The sequence below is a fragment of the Bombina bombina genome, chromosome 4, assembly GCF_027579735.1.
Source record: "Bombina bombina isolate aBomBom1 chromosome 4, aBomBom1.pri, whole genome shotgun sequence".
Classification (NCBI taxonomy): Eukaryota; Metazoa; Chordata; class Amphibia; order Anura; family Bombinatoridae; genus Bombina; species Bombina bombina.
This window is the reverse complement of record NC_069502.1, coordinates 871,328,370-871,352,202: the sequence shown is the minus strand read 5'-3', so window position 1 is coordinate 871,352,202 and position 23,833 is coordinate 871,328,370. Positions and strand designations below refer to the sequence as shown.

At 40.3% G+C, this 23,833-nt stretch overlaps 1 protein-coding gene across 2 annotated transcripts in view; it reads right to left on the bottom strand.

Moving 5' to 3' along the window:
• The window catches only part of LOC128657371 (oocyte zinc finger protein XlCOF6.1-like), a 107,447-nt gene that overhangs the window by 55,148 nt on the left and 28,466 nt on the right, over nucleotides 1-23,833 (bottom strand). Inside the window, exon 5 of one of the 2 annotated variants that reach the window (XM_053711695.1) lies at nucleotides 6,230-8,528. The exons of the other annotated variant lie outside the window; for it this stretch is intronic. Coding sequence (XP_053567670.1) covers nucleotides 7,609-8,528 — 920 coding nt within the window. The 3' untranslated portion in view covers nucleotides 6,230-7,608. Of the gene's footprint in view, nucleotides 1-6,229; nucleotides 8,529-23,833 lie in introns of those variants that run through there. 2 annotated transcript variants of the gene reach the window in all.

Genomic DNA, 23,833 nt, shown 5'->3' with positions numbered 1-23,833 from the left:
AGAATTGGTGTAATTAGCTTAAAAATCTTGTAATCTTTTTTATTTTTTGTAATTTAGTGTTTGTTTGTTTTTTGTAATTTAGTTTAGTGAATTTAATTGTATTTTAGTTTAGATATTTGTAGTTTATTTCCTTTATTGATAGTGTAGGTGTATTTGTAACTTAGGTTAGGATTTATTTTACAGGTAAATTGGTAATTATTTTAACTAGGTAGCTATTAAATAGTTATTAACTATTTAATAGCTATTGTACCTAGTTAAAATAAATACCAAGTTACCTGTAAAATAAATATAAACCCTAAAATAGCTACAATGTAATTATTAATTATATTGTAGCTATCTTAGGGTTTATTTTATAGGTAAGTATTTAGTTTTAAATAGGAATAATTTAGTTAATATTATTAATATTATTTAGATTTATTTTAATAATAATTAAGTTAGGGGTGTTAGAGTTAGATAGGGTTAATATAGTTAATATATATAATATAATAACTATATTAACTATATTAGCCCTAATATAACTAGGGTTAATATATTTAATATAGGTGGCGGCGGTGTAGGGGGATTAGATTAGGGGGGTAATACATTTATTATAGGTGGCGGCAGTGTAGGGGGATTTAGATTACAGGCAAAAGAGCTGATTACTTTGTGACAATGCCCCGCAAAAAGCCCTTTTAAGGGCTGGTAAAAGAGCTGATTACTTTGGGGCAATGCCCCGCAAAAAGCCCTTTTAAGGGCTGGCAATAGAGCTGGTTACTTTGGGGCAATGCCACGCAAAAAGCCCTTTTCAGGGCTATTTGTAGGGTTAGACTTAGGTTTAGTGGTAGGGAAATATTAGTATTTTAGGGGTGAATTAATTTAATATATGTGGCGGCGGTGTAGGGGGATTAGATTAGGGGTTAATAATTTTAATATAGGTGGCGGCGGTGTAGGGGGATTAGATTTGGGGGTAATACATTTATTATAGGTGGCGGCGGTGTAGGGGGATTTAGATTACAGGCAAAAGAGCTGATTACTTTGTGACAATGCCCCGCAAAAAGCCCTATTAAGGGCTGGTAAAAGAGCTGGTTACTTTGGGGCAATGCCCTGCAAAAGGCCCTTTTAAGGGCTGGTAATAGAGCTGGTTACTTTGGGGCAATGCCACGCAAAAAGCCCTTTTCAGGGCTATTGTTAATTTAGTTTAGGGTAGGGACAGTTTAGTATTTTAGGGGGTAATAAATTTATTATAGGTGGTGGCAGTGTAGGGGGATTAGATTAGGGGTTAATACATTTAATATAGGTGGCGGCGGTGTAGGGGGATTAGATTAGGGGTTAATATAGTTAAAATAGGTGGCGGCGGGGTAGAGGGCTCACATTAGGGGGTAATAATTTTAATATAGATGGCGGCGGTGTAGGGGGATTACATTAGGGGTTAATAATTTTAATGTAGGTGGCGACGGTGTAGGGGGCTCACATTAGGGGGTTAGACATTTAATGTCGGTGGCGGCGGGGTCCGGGAGCTACTGTTTAGGGGTTAAACACTTTATTAGGGATTGCGTCGGGGATCGCGGTTGACAGGTAGACATTGCGCATGCGTTAGGTGTTAGGTTTTATTTTGCAGCTAGTTTAGGGAGTTACAGGGCTCCGATACACAGCGTAAGGCTTACTACGCCTGCAATTTGTGGCGAGGTGAAAATGGAGTAAGATTTCTCAATTTTCGCCACGTAAGGCCTTACGCTGTATATTGGATACCAAACTGCGCTGGTTTGGTATACCTGTCTATGGGCCAAAATACTACGGCCGAAGGCAGAAATATACGAGCGTAACTTCTATGTTATGCCGTATACGTGATACCAAACCAGCGCAAATTTTGGCGTCGCCAGCTTTTGCGGGCGACGATTTATATCGGATCGCGGCCTATATCAGCATTCCAGGATTTAAGTCACAAGGCTCTTCTGGCAAGGATAGCTAAAGACATGCTTTTGACATTAATCTTCATATCACAAATAGATTCACAAATAAAAGTAATTGCACTCTGAAGTAAACCCAATAAATTTGCACTAACATAGGCATCAGAAAACTGCCACATCAGCAATAGAAATAGCTGGCCTAAACAAATAACCAGAATAGAAAAGGCCCTTCTATGAAAGGATTCTAACTTTCCTATCTAAAGGGTCCTTAAAATAAGTACGGTCTTCCAAAGGAATAGTGGTACGTCTAGCTAGAGTAGAAATGGCCCCGTCCACTTTGGGGACTGTTTACCATAACTCTAGATTAGCAGTAGGTAAAGGATATAACTTTTTAAACCTTGTAGAAGGATTAAAAAAAAGACACCCTGGGCTTAGACTTCTCTAGCAATCATGTCAGAGACAGCATCACGCACAAGAAAACCTTGGGAAGATTGGCAAACTGAATTTAAACGATTACAAGGTTTAACGGCAGAAAATTTAAAAGAGAATATGTTCAACTTTAAACAAAAGAGAGGAAATTTCAGGTTATACTTTAGATGAAGAATCCTCATTCTCAGAGGAAATCTCACCATCAGAAGATACCACAGTATCAATAGCATAAGGGCACATAGTACTTGTAGAAGGTATAACGTTTGAACTGACCTTTTAGACTCAGTTGTAGGCAGGAGAGCAGCCAAGACATCAGAGACTGCATCTTTAATAAAGTTCTTAATAGCTGATGGCACCACATCCGTATTATCCTGTAATGAACAAAGAGTAGGTGCGTTAGTACCCAAAGAAACAGCATTAGATTGGTTAGTAAGCATCAACAAATCTAAATATGAGCCACATAAATGAGTTGAAGAAGGGACTTCAGTTTTTTTACAATAAGCACACCTAATAATGATAGAAAGGTGTTCAGGAGACTCAGTTTCTTGGGTAATTTTATGGACAAAAACCTGCTGCTCCATTATAGCATTAAACAAAAGTAGTGTAATGCAATAAAACACTATAGAAAAAAAACCTTAAGAAAGCTCTTGAGACAAGGAAACCTTTACCCACAATAGCAGCTTAACAGAGCTGATGTGTGCAAAACCAAGCATAGAATACAGAGAAAACACGCGTCAAACAACTAACTGACAAATAGACAAAAGAACACGCCAAAAGCTGACACATACATAACCGAGAAAGAGTGCACTAACCCGATCTATCTTAATGCGCATGCGAGTTCTCGCCCAACGTGCATACCTTAATGTGTATGAGAGCACTTACCTGATGTGGTAACCTGAGACGCTAAATTAAGGGACGAGCGCAAACCCGACAAGCGTACACTCGACGTGTGCAAAAAAGAGTACCAAACCCGACACGCGCAGAGCTAGGGGGAAAACATAGCCAAACAAGTACTGAAACATCTCAGTAAAATAGAAAGAAAACAGAGAGCAACCATTGACAGAAACTCTAGCAGCCAATTGCTGGATAAGAAAAGAGCACTGGTACAAGAAAGATCATGTCTTTTAAGATCAAATAATAATAGCAATAACAATAATAAAAGAAGCAATAACAAAATGTGATAAGGAAAGAAAAACAGTAAGGTTTATCACAACATATAATGAGAGAGCCTCTCTGATTAAAAGAACTCTGAATAAACATTGGGCAATTCTAAAAGCAGATCCAATATTGGGACCCACTTTGGAAGATAAAACACAAATAACATTAAAAAAAAGTAAAAAAACTGTAGCATCAGAAAATACAAATTGGTTAACAAATTTAAAAAGGGACCTTAATGTGTGGTAAACCAAGATGTAGTATGTGTAATCACATCAATCAGTCAACCTCTTTTTACAACTCTAGCGGCTCTCAAACATTTGATATACAAAAGACCGGGCAATTTAGGACTAATAGCGATGTGATAAGTTGAAATAAGAAGGTGATGTGAAACACATGAGGCAATTGTTTAATCATAGTATATAAGGACATCCAAAAAAGGCCTAGTCCTTTAAGAGCAATGATGGGTCGAGCCTCACCAATCTGCCAACAGATGCGTCAGCAAATAATCCAACACTTTGAGAACAACATTCCCCAAAGACAAATCGGTAAGATGTTGAGCATTTCAATTTCCACAGTGCACCATATAATTAAAAGCTTCAAGGAACACAGTCAAATCTCGATGCGTGAAGGACATAGCCGGAAACCACTTCTGAATGGGTGTGATCTCTGATCCCTCAGACGTCCCTGTCTCAAAAACAATAATGAGTCTGTAATGGATATCCTAACATGGGCTCGGGAATACTTTGGTAAACCTTTGTCAGTCAACACCATTCGCTGCTGTATCCACAGATGCAAGTTAAGGCTTTACTATGCCAAGCAGAAGCCATACATCAACACTGTCCAGAGGCGTCACCGACTTCTCTGAGATCGGCCTCATCTGAGATGGACAGTAAAACAATGGAATCATGTTTTATGGTCCGACAAGTCAACGCTTCAAATAGTTTTTGGAAAAAACAGCCGTTGTGTTCTCCGGGCCATAGAGGAAAAGGACTATCCAAGTTGTTATCAGCATCAGGTCCAAAAGCCAGCGTCTATCATGGTATGGGGGTGTCTCAGTGCCCATGGCATGGGTAACTTACAAATCTGTGAGGGCACCATTTATGCAGAAAGATATGTATACAATTTGGAGCAACATATGCTGCCATCCAGACGTCATCTTTTTCAGCGACAACCCTGTATTTTTAAGCAGAACAACGCCAAACCACATTCTGCCCGGATTACAAGTGCATGGTTGCATAAACAGAGAGTGAGGGTGCTAGCATGGCCTGCCTGCAGTCCTGTCTGCAATTAAATATTGTGTTGCGCCACAGAGCCTGGGAAAGGGAGATAGGCTTTGAGGCCGACACCGATACATGGCACACACGCATCACTATAACTAAAAAACTCCTGCACTGTGCTACTCTTTGGGAGCTACAGTACAAAATTCTAGTCCGATGGCACATGGTACCCTCTACTTTGCATAGGATATACCGCACTCAATCCCCCATGTGCTGGAGAGACTGCGGGCAACTGGGGACCTCACTACATGTGCAGTGGTCTTGCCCCAGGATCCAACCGCTCTGGCGGAAGCTCTTCAGAATATTTAACTCCTTAAACATTGCCCTTCCATTCAAGCCAGAGATATTCCTACTCCACATGCACACCCCAAATTTAACGCACGCTAGAGAAGCCCTAGTAATATACCTCCTTATGGCTATCGATTGCCAGAATGTGGAAGCACAAGGACCCTCCTCTTATATCTCAAGTTCTTACTACAGTCCACTATATTAAACAGATGGAACTATATTCACATAGAATCCTAGACAAAGTGGACTTCTACCAAGAGACCTGGTCTCCATGGGTTGAGAAATATCCTGACTGATTTAGACTCCTACCTGTTGCTCCTGTGACCTTTAAAAAAAAAAAATTCTCTCCTCTCCTTTCCCAATCCTCCATATCCTACTCCTCATTTTAACCCTGACCCCTCACTCCCCAGCTCATACTTTTGGAGCTGTTCTTACTAATGATGTTACCTTTTAGAACTAGCAGCATAAGACACTGTCTATTATAGTTCATATGAAAAACCTTGAGGTGCAGAGCTCTTGATTTAAGTGAAAATAAGTACACTGACTGAATATACCGTTTTTTATACTCAACACTGTACAAGTTTTGTGATTAGCTTTTTCGCCAGTCCTTGTTGTATAACTGGCTGATATTAATGTACAATCTCATGTCATTTTCTCGTTTTTTTTTTTTCATAGATATGTACTTGAACCTGCTCCTCAATAAAATAAAAATGATATATATAAAAAATATTGTGTTGCGCATTATGAAGTGCAAAATAAGGCAACGAAGGCCCCTCACAGTTGCACAGCGGAAGACATGGATAATTGATTAATGGGGGAAATTCTGCTTGCTAAACTTAACGAACTGGTGTCTTCCGTGCCCAAACGCTTAAAAGAAAAGGTGATGTTACACAGTGGTAAACAGTCGACTGTCCAAACTTTTTTGGAATGTGTTGTAGTCATCAGATTGGAAATGAGTGTATATTTTCAAAAATGCATTAAATTCACAAAGTAAAACATTAAATAATGTGTTAATGTGTTTTCAATATAATACAGGGTAAATTGAATTCTCAAATTACTATTTTTGTGTTTTTTTTTGCATTTTCCATACTGTCCAAACTTTTTTGGGGTTGTATCACTGACTACATTGTGAGAGGCATGCATCTTTAGTGAACTGGTATTGTTGAACGGTCAACACATGTTGTCATGATATCATTGTGACGTATATATTTTATTATGTTTTATATTTCTCATTTACATTTATAAGTACTAGTGATATATTCTATAGGTCTTTTTCAGTGCTTGTATATCTTTCTGTTTCCTGTACTAAAACATATCAGCGGAGTTTAGGAAAATAGGAATATAACATAGATCTATAAAGGGAGGCAGAAGACACATCCGTGCGACTGATTAGAGAGGGTCTCTTTCCCATAAGGTGAAACCATTAAATCATAAACCATACCCCAAATGCATCCCTCTGACAAGCACTGTACTCTAAAGGGAACCAGACCTCAACATACACAGAAGACCCCTTTCTCTAAAGAATCACTACACATCTTTAGTCTTCAACCACCTCCAGAAGAGTAATTCCCCAAGAGTAACAGGTTGTGGACTCTCACCACATGTATGAAGGAAATGAGAAATATATATATATATATATATATATATTATATTTAAGGGTAGGGGCTTATCCTGATCCAGACAAGGGCTTTTGGAGGCTTCTCATACTTTTGATGTTAATACAGGGGCTCAATCACCCTGTACATCTATACACCTGGTCAATTTAAATTCCAGCTAGGGAATCTCAGTGATCATCTGACAATAATGCTTTCAACAGTACCTACATTTCAAAGAAGGGTTTATCAACATATAAATAAGAACCTTTAAGTATACTTATCTGCACGTAGGGATGCCCTCCCATGTAACACAAATAAAGGCACATTTTATTTGTGCCAGATGATCACTTTGCTACTCAAACCTATATATGGACCCTAGATTCCCCTGAGGACGACAAACACAAAGGGTTACTTTGTAACCACTTGAGATGCAAAGGGATCCTCTAACAGCTCCAAAAGCACATCCAGCAGGGGACCACATGTAGTCAATACAGCACTCTAGACATTGTGCAGATGATGACTATGTCTCTCGGCACTTAAGAGGTTAATCATCAATTTTTCTGATTTCCTTTAATATGAATTTTCTGCTGACTAATAAGATTTGATTTTCAAGCAAAACATTTATCACATTCAGAACATAAAAATAATTTCTCTCCTGTGTGAATTTTCTGATGGCTAATAAGATGTGATTTTAGAATAAAACACTTCTGAAAATGCTTTTTTGTCTGTGTGAATTTTGTGATACGTCGTAAAATCTGATTTCCAAGTAAAAAAATTTCCACAGTCAGAACATGAAAATGCTTTTAAAAATCCTGTGAAGTTTTTGATGTCTAATAAGAACTGATTTCTGAATAAAACATTTCCCACAGTCAGAAAATGAAAATGCTTTTTCACCTGTGTGAAGTTTGTGATGAGTAATAGATCTAATTTCCAAGTAAAATATTTTTAACAGTCAGAATATGAAAATGCTTTCTCTCATTTATGAATTTTCTGATGATTAATAAGACTTGATTTCTGAGTAAAACATTTCCCACAGTCAGAACATGAAAATGCTTTTTCTCCTGTATGAATTGTGTGATGCTTAATAAGATCTGATTTCCAAGTAAAACATTTCCCACAGTCAGAACATGGAAATGCTTTTTCTCCCGTGTGAATTTTTTGATGTCTAATAAGAACTGATTTCTGAGTAAAACATTTCCCACAGTCAGAACATGAAAATGCTTTTTCTCCCGTATGAGTTTTGTGATGCCTAATAAGACCAGATATCAGGGGAAAACATTTCCCACAGTCAGAACACGAAAATGCTTTTTCTCCTGTGTGAATTTTGTGATGCGTAATAAAATTTGATTTATAAGTAAAACTTTTCCCACAGTCAGAACATGAAAATGCTTTTAATCCTGTGTGGATTTTTTGATGCCTAATAAGATCTGATTTCCGCGTAAAACATTTCCCACAGTCAGAACATGAAAAGGCTTTCTCTCCTGTATGAATTTTCTGATGGATAATAAGCGCTGATTTCCGAGTAAAACATTTCCCACAGTCAGAACATGAATATGCTTTCTCTCCTGTATGAATTTTCTGATGAGAAATAAGATCTGATTTTCGAGTAAAACATTTCCCACAGTCGGAACACGAAAATGCTTTTTCTCCTTTGTGAATTTTCTGATGAGTAATAAGAACTGATTTCCTAGTAAAACATTTCCCACAGTCGGAACACGAAAATGCTTTCTCTCCTGTATGCATTTTCTGGTGAGTAATTAGATCTGATTTTTCTGTGAAACAGTTCCCACATTCAGAACATACATTTTCTATGTGGCTTTTTTGATTTTGGAGAAGAGTGAAAGAAGTATTAGCACTCTGGCCTTGACTAGGATTACTGCAGTTTATGAATTTACCTGTAAATAAGAAATAGGAAATAATATGAGAGTAATGTTATTTATTAATTGCATAATTATATTCTTTTGTGAACATTTTTACTGTTCTGCATAAATTTCTACCACAAGGGTACAAAACAGGCTATGACCCTAGACCTTTTCCAAGCCTCCATGCTAAAGTTTAAGGGCAGTTTACTGGACATAATGTACTATTTTCTGGGATGCCTCTGCATTCCATATTTGTTAATCACTAAAATAAAAAGAAATAAATCTTTTACTTTTATAACATTTTTTAAAAAAAATGTATGTAAAGCTTTTAAAATTATGTTCATAGACAATGTTAGCAATGTAATTATTTTAGATCCAAAACTACTGTTTATAACTATTGCTTATACGCACAAAGCATTCAGCTTTATTTATTTTTTAGAATGTTGCATTTATACCACATCCTTTACTTGTAATACAAATTTCTACACATCAGATTACAATTTAATGTAAAAAAGTAATGTATAATATTTAACATTAACTAAGTAGTGAACATAAACAAAAACATATTTCTGGAATTCATTTTGCTACTTTTTTTATTGTAATTGAAAAAGATGTTCAGATAAAATGTCATTAATAAATGATGTCAGTCAAAACACTTGTTTGTGTGAACAAATGTTGCTTAATTTTTTTTGGCTCTCATAATGCCTTTTACTGACATTGTAAAACTTGCTTCCTCGTTGATAAATGCTATTCAGTTGAATCTTTAGGCAATATATGTATTTTTAGCGCACTTAAAAGACACAGTCTACTTGATATTTTTGATTGTTTAAAAAGATAGATAGATAACGCCCTTACTATCCAGTACCCAGCTTTGCACAGCCAACATTGTTATATTAAAGAAAAAAATGTCTTTCCGGATTTATATAGAGCATGTCATTTTTAAACAACTTTCAAATTTACTGCTATTTTCAGTTTTGCTTCATTATCTTGATATCCTTTATTGAAGATGAAGCAATGAACTACTGGGAACTACCTGAAAACACTCATAAACCAATGACAAGAGGTATGTGTGCAGCCACCAAATGGTAGCTAGCTCCTAAGCCTTTTTTTGTTAGCTTTTCACAGCCAAACAGTGCTAGTTCATATGTGCCATATAGATAACTATAAGTTATGCACGATCCGTCAATAATTGGCTAAAATGCCTGTTTCTAAAAAGCACTGAGATTAGGGGCAGTCTCAGTGCATCTAAGCAGAGGCTTAGATACAGAGGTAAAACTGTCCCTTATCTTAGTGCTTTTTACAAACATTTATTTTAGAAAATTAGGTAAGAGGCGGCCTGCAGGAGGTTATAAAAGGCAAATATAGAGGTTATACAAGTATATTAATATAACAGTGTAGGTTATGCAAAACTGGGGAATGAGTCATATAGGGATTAGCTATCTTTATAAACAATAAAAAATATCAAGTAGACTGTCCCTTTAAATATACCGTTTCTAAGTGTATGATGAATAACATCAAACTTTTCCTGAAATAAAGCAAAACTTATCTGTCTGAAAGATTCAGCATTCCTTCATTTCAAAACTCAAAAGTGAACAATGCCTTTAGAAAGTTCCACTTGCCCTTCAAAAAACACATTCCCCCAAAAGCCCACACCCAGGAATTACTCACATATTAGCTCTGGTTTGTTTTCCAGCATGAAATGAAGCAAGGCTGTATTTTTCAAACAGCTACTTATATTTTATGATCTAATTTTAAAATATTAATTATGTGCCCTTTAATGCAAAGAAAATGTAATCTTCTTTAAAATGCACTAAAACTAAATAATGGAACCACTTGTACTTCAAGGTCATTTTAAAATCCATCAAGTAATCCCACACAGTTTCTCCTTGTTAGATTTTATATTAATTAGTGTCCTTTTCTGTATCAGGTACTGCAGGCCAGACAAATTTGTTCAAAACAAAGAGGCAGCCCAGAAAATTTAGAAGCCAGTAATTTTGAAGTGTCAACTTGATGACTTAACCTTTGATTGCCCAAATAAAAGGTTTAAATAGACGTAACTGTATACCAATCTCAGAAAAAAGTACATTATTTAAAGTAAAAGTCAATCCAAGCATTTATGAAACGTTAGGATTGAGCATTGAAACAAATAAAGGGGACTTTCATTCATGAAGTATAAAATACTTCATGCTGAAAGTTCCTTTATTTGTTTCAAGCGTTGTCGCACTGAGCTGCTAATGCAGCCCACGGTTTTGCTTGAGAGGTGACGTATTCACCTCTTAGCCAATAGCCGTGCGAGAAATCTGGCTTGTCTTTCTGTGACGCCGGTCGCAGGTGACGCTATTTGGTAAAGAGGTGGAAACGTCACTTCTTAGCAAAACAGCGTTCTGCCGCGGGCTTCCTGAGCAGCTCAGAACGGCAAACGCTTGAAACAAATAAAAGGAGCTTTCAGCATGAAGTATTTTTTTTTTTTTAATTGTTTATTTAGAAAAATTAAACAGTACATTGATATATAAACAAGGTCATACAATCATTAAGGGCAAGTGGTATATTTTTGTATTTAGTTATGCCTACTATGCGATGAAAGGAGGTTTATAAAGTTCAGATGACATAGATAAGAAATATCGAACGCCGTATGAGGCGTTCAACACAGGTGTTCTACATTTTTACTTGAATAACAAAACAAATAAATGTTTGGCTTACGCCGTACTTATTGCTCTAAATCATGGTAACCAGGTGTCAATGAATAAAGGTTTCACTTTACATTTGGTCTTGTTGTATGTGTATTCTTTTTATCGGGATGGGTGGTTTGTGGTGGGGGGAAGATATCAAATGGGTTAGTATGGATTTTTCTATCTCATTCTCCCTTCAGACTCTCTGGGGTATCTGTTTCCATGTATATAACATTGTTTCGTGGATCTCAATTGTGTCGGATTTAAGTTAATGGTATCTCTCCATTTGTAGGAGCAAGTCTACTTGAGTTGACCATTCCCCTATGGTGGGGGTTATTGTGGATTTCCAGTGTCTGGGGATTAAAACATTAATACTATTAAACATTAGGATCATTAATGCATTTTTTGCTTTATCTTTTATTTTGGAGACACCCTTGAATAAGAGTATTTCTGGTCTGTTAGGTACAAGTGACCCAATGATTGCGCTTATTCTGGCCGTCATGTCTCCCAGTAATTTGTGTATTCTCGAGCAGCTCCACCAAATGTGTAACGTGGTGCTGCCTTCCCCACAACCCCTCCAACATCTGCCAGAGGTTTTAGGATAGATCTTTTGTAGTCCGTGGGGTGTTAAGTACCAACATGTTAGAAATTTGAGATTGGTTTCCAAGATCCTGGAGGATACGGAGGAGGCCTTTGTTATTTTAAAGATCTCTGTCCATTCTTGATGTGTCATGTCTGTGCCACGTTCCCTGTGCCAAGCACTAGTGTAGCTCGGCAGAGAATTTGTATCTGGTGCTTGTAAAATCTTATAGATTAGTGAAGTTGAGTGTGACAGTGAGTGCTGCATTAGGCATAGTTTTTTAAAAGCGGATCGTTGTCTAGTTAGCTGGTGTTTATGGGTGTGGGTTTCAAAAAAGTGTTTTAGTTGGGCATATGTAAACCAGTTAGGCAAGAGTCCAGGGTCTGAGTTTGTGATTTCCTCATATGTTTTTAATTTATTATCTTGTAGGAGATGTTGGAATGATGCTTTTTTCAATGTGAATTAGGTTATTGGAGCATATTGTAAAATTAGGTATAGGTATCGCTGAGTTGTGTTTGAAGGGGTCAGTGGAGATTTAGTTGAAATTTTGCTAGATGTGTTAGTTACCGAGTCCCACACCAAAAATAATTCCCTCAATATGGGGTATTCGGCAACTTGCGTTAGTCTATGTTTTGCGTGTAGCCACGCATTTGTGCCTGTATTGTCCCTATGCAATTTTTCTCTATACGTGTCCATTGTTTATTTTCCTTGTTTATGCTCCAGTCTAAAAGTCGTAGGAAAATTGATAGTCTGTATTTGTATATGTCAGGTACCCCAATCCTCCCCGTTCTTTTGGAAGATATGTTTTTTTTTTTTGTGTATACGTGGTCTTCTATCTTTCCATATATAATTGTTTAAGTGGTTTTGTAATTTGTGAATGTATGCGTGAGGTAACGGTATCAGTAATGTCTGAAGAAGGATGTATAAAATTCTAGAGAGGATGTTCATTTTGACTACACTTATTCTACCCAACCAGGATATAGTTGTATTTTTCCAATTTGATAAATCTCTGATGATGGAGTGTGTTAGAGAATTGTAATTAGATTCAAATAGTGTATTTAGGTTGGGGGAGATATATATTCCCAGATATTTAATTTTTTTGCTTTGGATGCGAAGGGGAATGCCCGATGTGGCTTGTATGAAGGAGTCATGTTGCACTGATATATTTAGTATCTCTGATTTCTTTAGGTTGAGCTGGAAATTTGAAACCTTTCCATATTCTGGAATGACCTTCAGAGCTCTATAGTGTAAGGTGTGTAGATTTGTGAGTGTCAAAAGGACATAGTCAGCGTACATGGTAAGTTTGCGTTCAGTACCCTCCCCCCCCAATTTGATCCCAGATATATGTTAATCATTTCTAATTTTATGGGCTAATGCTTCTATAGATAGCACAAACAAGATAGGTGAAAATGGGCAACCTTGTCTTGTACCATTTGATATATGGAATTTGTCTGATAATAACCCATTTACCCTAATCTTTGCTGACGGGCACTGTATAGGGTGAAGATCAGTGTTACGGTACCAACAGTGTACCAAGGGTTAATACCAGATGAACAATGTCCTGCATAGGGAATCAGCAATTCACAACCCAGCCAGTTTCAGGTTTAAAACAGAATGTCATTTATTAAAGGCTATGCCTAGTATTTATGCAGGTCTGACCCCCCCCCCCCCAGATGGGGGTTGAAAGGCTGTTGTACATTACATGGAGGGAACAAGCCCTTTGACATGATACAATAGAATTATATTACTTAAACACTTCAACCACAAGACACTCTTGGCCCTTCTTATCACTTAGGCGTTTTCTCTCTGGAGGTGATCAAACAATAGAATGCTTAGCACTAATTAGATTATAGCTGGAGCCAGCAACTCTGTCTTTAGAAATTAGTTTCTTAGCTAAACACAATTAACTCCTTCAGTCCTGACAGAAGGGTCTGTCACATATCTCCCCCCTTGTGGAACACTCCGGCAGACCCGGCTTGACCCTTTGGCGGGTCAACCTGGGGATGACCGGACTAGGAGGTGGTAGGCATGTCAGTTTGCCAGGACAATCCATCTGTATTCCCGTTATGAGAGAGAATTCCTGTCCATACAAAGAAGGGTTCAACTTCCTCAGTGCCCAGACTAGGGCTAAACAGTCCTTCAAAATCCCATCAGCTTCTTTACGAGTTTTCTGTACCTGCTCTTTATAGGTATCCACAATCCCTTCATACTGACATAGGGTGCCCTTGAGTTGCTGCACCTCACTATGAGCCAGCGTCAGCTTCTCCTCAAGTGTCGCTAAGTTTGTCTTTAAGGTTTCATGTCCCACTCTCAAGCTGGTGTTTTCTGCAGTCTGTCGGTGCAGCTTGTGTAGCAGAGATTCACGTTCTAAACGTGCTTTTTCCTCTGCGCTCCTCTTCTCCTTCATCAGCGCATTGTAACGGGACTTCCACGTATCAATAGCGGATAGAGATTTACTGAGCTCAGCGTCCTGGGGCTTAGCAGCAGGGGGGTCAGTCTCTGCTGCACGGATCTGAGCACGGGTAGTCACAGGGTTAACATCAGCGGGACCCATGGGAGCATAGGCAGAAACAAGGGGAGCCAAGTCATTTCCAAGAAGAACATCAGCAGGTAAGTCCTTCTTGACCCCCACATTCACAGGTCTAGCGCCCACTCCCCAATCCAAATGTACCCTGGCAACAGGTAGGCTGAACACATCGCCCCCTGCTACCCTCACAGCCACAGTGTCTCCAGTGTACTGTTTCTCAGACACCAAGTTCTTTTGAAGCAAGGTCATGGTAGCACCAGTATCCCGTAGACCACTGACCTTCTTCCCATTCACTTTAACCAGTTGCCGGTTATTCCGGTGGGCAGCTTGCACAAGGTCTGCCTCATGTAGGATGCTCCAGCATTCTTGCGCCTCTACGTAGCGGGCCGCAGGCTGAGAGTTACGTGGGATTCCGCCGGCGGGTCTTCTCCAGGACTGTGCTTGGTTCGCTGCATTTAGGGGACACTCTGGTCTTTTGTGCCCTAGTTGCTTACATCCAAAGCACCAAATAGGCTGTGAGTAGCCCCGTGAATTGAACCGGGCTCTCTGAGGGTAGTTCGTGGCCGGAGGCCGTGTGGTATAGCGGTGCGCCGGGGGTTGGTAACTGGCAGCTGCTGGGGTGACTGGGGGTCTGTACTCCACTCTAGCAGGGGGCTTAGTGGTAGCAGTGTCCAGTTTGCGGGCATCCGTATACTCATCTGCCAAGCGAGCCGCTTCATGCAGGGTGGAGGGTTTACGGTCCCGAATCCACTCTCGAACTCCTGCGGGTAACTTGTCGAAGCAATGTTCCAACAGGAATAGCTGCAGCACCTCTTCCCCAGATACGGCTTGGCACCCCGCTATCCAGTGAGCTGCTGTGCAGTGCACCTTACATGCCCACTCAAGGTAGGAATCACCAGCTAATTTAACAGTGTCTCTGAACCGCCTCCGGTATGCCTCCGGTGTAACCGCATACCTGGAGAGCAGAGCCTCTTTTACAGTATTATAATCCCCGACTTCCTCATCTGGAATGGCCAGAAAAGCCTCACTGGCCCGGCCGGATAATTTTCCGGATAATATCATGACCCAGTCCTCTGCGGGTACCTTGTGTAGTGCACATTGCCTCTCAAAATCCGCAAGGAACCCATCAATCTCTCCTTCTGTTTCCAGGAAGTTTTTAAAAGCTGCAAAATTTACTTTTCTCTTTTCCACTTGGGCTGCTGCAGCGCTACTTTGGCGAAGTAGGTTGGCCTCCACAGCTGCTATGACCCGGTCGATAATTTCCGCAGATGGGTTGGGGCCATAATATGCCAGTCTTATTTTAACCGCCCGATCAAAGCTTGCTTCTTCAGGGGTTCTGTCTGATATGCTGGGCCCATTGGTTCCTTCTGTCCCTGGTACTCTTTCCATCTTAGTCAGTATTGTAATAATCCCCCTCTTCATGAGGTTACTGGCTTGTGTAGTTGCTCTTCTGGGCGATAAGGTTCATTCCGTCGCTTGCCACCAATTGTTACGGTACCAACAGTGTACCAAGGGTTAATACCAGATGAACAATGTCCTGCATAGGGAATCAGCAATTCACAACCCAGCCAGTTTCAGGTTTAAAACAGAATGTCATTTATTAAAGGCTATGCCTAGTATTTATGCAGGTCTGACCCCCCCCCCCAGATGGGGGTTGAAAGGCTGTTGTACATTACATGGAGGGAACAAGCCCTTTGACATGATACAATAGAATTATATTACTTAAACACTTCAACCACAAGACACTCTTGGCCCTTCTTATCACTTAGGCGTTTTCTCTCTGGAGGTGATCAAACAATAGAATGCTTAGCACTAATTAGATTATAGCTGGAGCCAGCAACTCTGTCTTTAGAAATTAGTTTCTTAGCTAAACACAATTAACTCCTTCAGTCCTGACAGAAGGGTCTGTCACAATCAGGTTGATGAATTTATTGCTGAAGTTCACATGGGACAATGTGGTGTGTAGGAATGGCCAACTCACTCTATCAAAGGCTTTTTTAGCATCTGTAGAGATGAGTGCAGCTGGTATCTGTGTAATTTGTGTGTGTGTCATGAGTTGGAGGATCTTGAGGGTGTCGTCCCGTGCTTCTCTTCCCGGAATGAATCCCACTTGGTCTAAATGTATGAGGAATGGTAGGAATTAGTTGATTTTGTTAGCTAAGATCTTCGCAAAGATTTTAATATCTGTGTTTAGCAGAGATATTGATTGAAAGTTTTCAGGTCGGTCTGGGCTTTTACCCGTTTTGGTAACTGATATGTGGGCTTCTAACATGCTGGGTGGAAATCCTCCCTGGTCTAGTAATAGTGTTTCAAGTGTAGTGGTTTAGTTTGTATTTGCTTAAGTAGGAATGTATTTAGCGCCTCTCTGGCCTGTGCTAGTGAGTTAGTAATATCAGTTGAGGAGGGGTATTTGTTGTGTTGTATGAGATCTGTAATAAAAGTGAGTTTAAGAGCTGTCTGTGATGTTATTTTTGTTTGGCTTTTAACTGCATGAATTCGCCTCTCATGACACATTTATGTGTTTCCCATATAGTGGAGGGAGTATGCAATTCCAGTGTATTATTTGTGAAGAATTCCCTGAGGGGACTTTCTAAATTTATTTGTTTGAGACTGTCATTTAAAAGTTGTTCATCTAGCCTCCAAATACATGGTGTAAGGGTGTGTTTTGGACATTGAAATTTACATGACAGTGGGAATGGTCCGACCATGTCTGTAGGAGGATGTCCATCGCAGGAACCAGTGATAACCCTAGAGAGTCTGTTAGGAAGCCTATCCTGGAGTAGGAGCTATGTGGGTGACAGTAAAAAAACAAAATTTATGCTTACCTGATAATTTATTTATTTCTTGACACGGTGAGTCCACGGATCAGAGGGCAGATATTTGATCTTTCAAAGTACTCACAGACAAACCCTTCTCCAGACTCTCCAAGAGAAAGGACAAAATTCTAGGAATCCTGACTCTACTCCACGAGAACGCCTTGGATTCACACCAGAACAGATATCTGCGCTATATCTTATGGTAAATCTTTCTCGTCACAGGCTTACGAGCCTGAATCAAGGTCTCAATGACCGACTCTGAAAACCCACGCTTAGATAGAATTAAGCGTTCAATCTCCAAGCAGTCAGCTTCAGGAGAAACGAGATTTGGATGAAGGAAGGGCCCTTGAAGTAGAAGGTCCTTCCTGAGTGGAAGTCTCCAAGGTGGAAGAGAAGACACCTCCACTAGGTCTGCATACCAGATCCTGCGGGCCACGCCGGTGCAATGAGGATCACTGACGACTTCTCTTGTTTGATTCGAACAATGATCCATGGAAGGAGAGCGAACGGAGGAAATAGGTATGCTAGACTGAAATTCTAAGGAACCGCCAGAGCATCCATCAGTACACCCTGAGGATCCATTAACCTCGACCCGTACCCCGGGAGCTTGGCATTGTGTCGAGATGCCATGATATGCAGCTCCGGCTGTCCCCATTTGAGAATCAAGCTTTAAAACACCTCTGGGTGGAGTTCCCACTCCCCCGGGTGAAAGGTCTGTGTGCTCACAAAATCCGCTTCCCAATTGTCCACTCCTGGAATGTGGATTGCAGATAGACAGCAGTTGTGGGTCTCCGCCCACTGAATAATCTTGGTTACCTCTGTTATGGCCAAGGAACTCCGAGTTCCTCCCTGATGGTTGATGTAAGCCATTGAAGTTAGGTTGTCCGACTAGAACCTACGAAACCGGGCTGAAGCTAACTGAGGCCAGGACAGAAGAGCATTGAAGATTGCCCTCAACTCTAGGATGTTTATGGGGATAACTGACTTCAACCGAGTCCAACCACCAAGGAAGAGAATCTCTTGTCGCCTGATCCAGTTGTAATTGCGGAGACAGATCTGCATAATCCCCGTTCCACTGTTTGAGCATGCATAACTGCAGATGTCTGAGATGGAACCGGGCAAACTGAATGATGTCCATGGCAGCTACCATCAGACCAATCACCTCCATACATTGGCCCACTGACGGCCGAAGAGAGGACTGAAGGACAAGACAAGAGTCGAAGAACTTTGTTTTTCTGGCCTCTGTCAGAAATATCTTCATTGATAAGGAATCTATTATGGTTCCCAAGAACACTACCCTTGTAGCTGGAATCAAGGAACTCTTCCCCAAATTCACCTTAAAACCATGAGAGTGCAGAAAAGATAAGATCTCTGTGTGGAAGTTTGTGTTTGGAAAAGATGGCGCCGGAACGAGAATGTCGTCCAGATAAGGCGCCACTGCAATTCCCCGCAACCGGAGCACCGCCAACAGTGCTCCCAGGACCTTTGAGACAATTCTTGGAGCTTTGGCAAGGCAGAATGGAAGAGCCACAAACTGAAAGTGTTTGTCTAGAAATGCGAACCTCAGAAACTTGTGATGATCCCTGTGGATGGGAACATGCAGGTACGCATCCTTTAAATCTACTGTTGTCATTAATTGACCCTCTTAAACCAAGGGAAGAATGGAACGAATAGTTTCCATCTTGAAGGACCTATTTAGACTCTTGAGATCTAAAATCAGTCTGAAAGTTCCTTCTTTTTTGGGAACCACAAACAGATTGGAGTAGAATCCCAGATCCTGTTCCTGTACTGGAACAGGAACTATCACTCCCAAGACGGAAAGGTCCTGGACACAGTGTAAGAACCCCTCTCTTTTTATCTGGTATACAGATAATCTTGAGAGCAGAAACCTGCCCATGGGAGGAAAGGTCTTGAACTCTAGTTTGTATCCCAGGGACACGATGTCCACCGCCCAGGGATCTGGAACATCCCGAACCCAGGCCTCAACGAAGAAAGAAAGTCTGCCCCCAAAAGATCCGCTCCCGGATCGGGGGCAGACCCTTCATGCTGACTTTGAGTCATTAACTGGCTTCTTAGATTGCTTCCCCTGGTTCCAAGATTGATTGGACTTCCAGGAAGACTTGGACTGTTCCTGCTTGGCAGAGGGAGAGGAAGGCTTACTATTAAAGTTTTGAAAGGAACGAAAATTACTCTGACGTCCTTTCTGCTTATTCCTCTTATCCTGAGGGAGGAAATTACCCTTTTCTCCCGTAATGTCTGAAATCATTTCAGCCAAGCCCGGCCCAAACAAGGTCTTACCTTAACCTTACTCACTGATTCTTTACATCTCCTCTTGCGCTTTCCCTGCAGCATGGGAAAAGCAGACAGCGCAACAGTTACCGCAGAGGATATGTGGGTAGCAATGTCTTGCACGGTAACTCCAACCGGAGTGTGAGAGGAAGTGCAGGGCACTGCATGTGGGAAAGATAATGTTTGGGACACTTGAGGAGAAAGCTGCAGCATATCTTGAACAGGAGACCCCTGAACAGCAGCATCTGCTTTAGATAATGATGGCTCAGAATCAGAAAGTCTATCCCTGTAATGTAATGTTCTCTCAATACATGAGGAACAAAAAAATGAATGGTGGTTCAACATTGGAATCAAAACACAGGCTACATGTAATGTTTTGCAGGACCTCTTGGTCCATTTTTACCCAAAAAACAAACCAAATTAAATAAATATGTCCTTATTTAATTTTTAAAATAATAAAAAAAAAAACGTTACTGTCACTTTTAAATTTAAAAAAGAAACTTTATATTCAACTCGCAACCGCAGAGCAGCTGCTCACTCGTAACCTCAGACAGCCTCTTTACCTCAGCACTCTTTGCTGAGGTGCCTACCTGTCCTGCTGGAAAATGGAAAGAAGAGATTTCAACGATCCGGACCCAGAGCTGCTCAAACAGGCTACCAGACAACAAGTTCCTTGCTAGCAGAGCCGCAACGAACACCCCTCTATGCTGGACCACACAGAAGGAGAAACCGGATGTGCGCAAGACTATCTTGCCGTCTCAGAAAAGTCTGCCCTCCTAATCGTGGGCATGACTAAACTGAACTCCTGGTCGCCATTAGCCTCCCTGTAGCCGTCACATAAGTAAAACATACAAAACACATTCCACCAAGTCCGGAATTAAACCGGAGCTGAACCTCTTATAACGAATTACCTCTCAAGAACACACATAACAGCAGCAATACCAGTAAATATGCTACTTCTCCTCAAGCCACCAGTGCCTGCATAAACTGCCTACCTTAATCCCATTAAGCCTAAATAGGATTGTAAATATAAAAAGTCCCATACAGATTTAACTGTAAAAGTGCGATATTCTCCTGACCCAAGAAGATAAAATTAGGCACTTACCTGAATTCAACACTGACCGGCAACAGGGTAGCTCACTTGGTTTGAGAGGCAAACCTCCTCACATGGACCTGTGAAAAGCAAAGAAAGACTGAATAATCCTACTCAGGCTTTCAAGACAGGGCAGCAACAACTGTTTGGGAGGAGCAGTGAGGATTATACCCCACAAGTTCCCAATTGCTTAAAAGCCACCACTGCTCTACTGAAGAGACTGAAGTGGACTACGGCTAAACCACAGGAAAGATCAGAACCAACCTACTCAACTTTAAAATAAAAAAAATATTGATTTAAGAAATTTCTATCAGACACCTAAACTTTACCACCAACGGAAGCAAAGAGAATGACTGGGGGTTGTCGGAAGGGAAGTGATACTATTTGGCTCCTCCTGCTGGCCAGGAGTGATATTCCCAATAGTAATTACTGATGATCCATGAACTTACCGTGTCATTAGAAAGAAAATATAATCTCTCTCAGTGGGATGGTTGATTCTCCAAATATCATGTAAGTGTAATTGAGTAAGTTGTGCGTGTACCGATTTTATTGTTTTCTTAGAGTGTGACTGCCTATTGGAGGTGTCTATTGTGGGGTCTAGGGGTAGGTTGAAGTCGCCCTCTAAAATGATAACTCCTTTTGATTGTTCTAGGAGTTTTTGTGTCTTTCTTTAATATTATGTGTCGTTTTGTATTGGGGAGATATATATTGGCTAGGGTGATTGGCCTACCATAAAGGAGGCCAATTACTTTGATGTATCATCCTTTGTCTTTTTTGACATGTGTGGCTTGGAACTGAAGAGTGTTTTTGAGTAGGATGCCCAATCTGCATGTTTTGGAGGAGCCCAAGGATACATATGTTGTTGGACATCTGTGGCTAAGCAGTTTGGGTTCCCTGCCCATTTTGAAATATGTTTCCCACAGGTAAATGATATCCCCATGATGTCTGTAAGTCTCGAAAAGGCCATAGACCTTTTTCTAGGCTGCTTAGCCCTTTGGTGTTAATTGTAATGATCTGCTAAGATCTCTTTATTTGTGTGTGTATGGTAGTGGACGCCATTATGAAGCAAAATTTGAAGAGGAGGTGATCTGAAAATCTATAGGGAAATAGTGTTATTTAGCTTGTGTTGATATGTATGTTGTTGTTAAAGTTAGGGGGACTGCGGGGGGGGTGGAAAATGAAGGGGGATTTGGTTCTTGATGAGGTATATCTGAGTGTGATGTTTCAAGGGGAATAGTGTTATAGTCGAATTTGGTAATAAAACAGTGTGATGACACAAATCAAGTGAAATAGAGTTAAGTAAACAATAAGTATGCTAATAAACATCAAATAACAATGAGGGTAATATCCCTTACCCCCAAGCAATTGTGCTGGTAAAACTTAAAGTATACATTTTTAGAACATCCTAGCGATTAACAATTTGTAATTGAAACAAGTTTTTATAAAAAAAATATTCCACAACATTTGTAATAACTTTTAAGGATAAATAGGTTGTTAGTATAAATTGTTACAGCAATAGGTCTTGTAGGTAGCCAGGTATTGGCGCGGGTAAGATGGACTCAGGTATGCCCCTTATACGCAGGTTGTACCTGCTATCTAGACCTTCCACGTTATCCATTAGGAAGCATATTGTTACATCTTGTGTGTATAGGAGGTGTGAGACCTCTTGAATATCTTGATTAGTCGTCTTATGACTGTTTTCTAAAGTGGCGACCCTGCGGTCTAGTTTACCAATGTCCTTTTTGAGTTCCCTAAATAGAGATTGCATCTCTGACATCTCTTTCATGTCTTCTTTGGAAGTCAATAGTTTTAGATCTTCTTTAGTTATTGGGTCATTTGTAGTGGTGTATCTGGGCCAAGGGTTGAGGTGGGAGGCTGTCTACCTGTATTAGGCGGGGTAGCTTCGGCCTGTATTAGATATGGATTAATCATCTTGGATTTTTGTTGACTATCTGGTTTATTTTATTTCTTGCAAGGCATTACCAGATGGTACTTTAGAGAATTTATTGTCTGCAAAAACTTTTGTTGGCAATGATGTCTGCCATGATTTTTATTTTATTTTTTATTGTTCTGTTTTTATAATTGGGCTTCTTCTGCTGCTGTCTGTGGAGTTTAAGCGATGGTGCTTTGTTGTTGGCTGTTGGAGCAGGGGGTATCTCTTAGTGTTAGTAAACTACCTTTGCTTTGAGGTGCTAATTATGTTATTGGCAAGCCGCCTCAGGATGATTTGTGGGTTTGTGCTGCTATTAGGAGAGAACTCATGTGCCAATATATGTGGTTATGTTGGTCTGACTTGGGTCTATTTTTTACACTGTCTTGTTCTTAGCGTAGTGTATTTTCCCTCTGTGGCCCAAATAAAAATCTTTACATACTGCTTGTGTAGAATGGGTTGCTTGGGAATTGCTGCTGTGGTAGATCCCTTTGCAGTATGGGGTATTAGGTTTCTCCAATGCCAGGCCACGCTGGTGCCTTGTCTGGTGGCTATGTTTAGATCTTGGCCTATTCAGTAATGTGTAGGGATCTGTTGCACTTTTGCCCTGTTGTCGCTGTGATCACTCACTTATGCGGCACAAATTTTGTAGCCGCTTGTATTTCTATTGACCCCTGTCAAGCTTTGACTCCTGTTTTGCTGTTTCCTTAAGCTGTATGCTGCTTATTGCATCGGAGGCCGAGTTGCCAGCCTATCACTAGCCCTTCGATGTGTGGAGTAATTTAGCAATGCGGTGCTAATGCTAGAGTATTGCTTGAGGGGGTAAGCGCCCCGCAATGCTGGGTGCTGATGTGTGGCTTTGCTGAAGTGGTGATGGTGCGGGTTTAGTGCCTTGTGGTAGGCTGCAGTTTGTTCGAGATCCAGAACTTTGAGAGATTTAAATATAGGGCTCTCTCCAGTCTTCTTTAAACTGTCGATGACACTTGGCTAAGCTGTAGATGTGTCCATAGGCATCGCTGTGGTGTTTTATGTATGCCTTGGGAGCTAATTTACTCGGCAGCCATCCTCCAGCATGGCTTAGCTCCGCCCCCAACACAAAGTATTTTATACTTCATGAATGAAAGTCCCCTTTATTTGTTTTAATTATCAATCCTAGCGTTTCACAAATGCTACTTTTACTTTAAGAGGTACATTAAAACAAGAATGTGAGTAATAAATACAAAAAGGTAAAACAATACTATATTAGAAACCTAGCATTATTACATTTCCAGCCAAGCTGCCTGTCGCCTCTGCAGAGTGGTGCCATATTGTTTTTGGTTTTGCTTACCTGATAAATCCATTTCATTCATGATGGCAAGAGTCTGAAGATCATCACATGTAAGATTACACGTCACCCAACTAGAAGGAGGCAAACTCACCTACAAACCAGAGCTT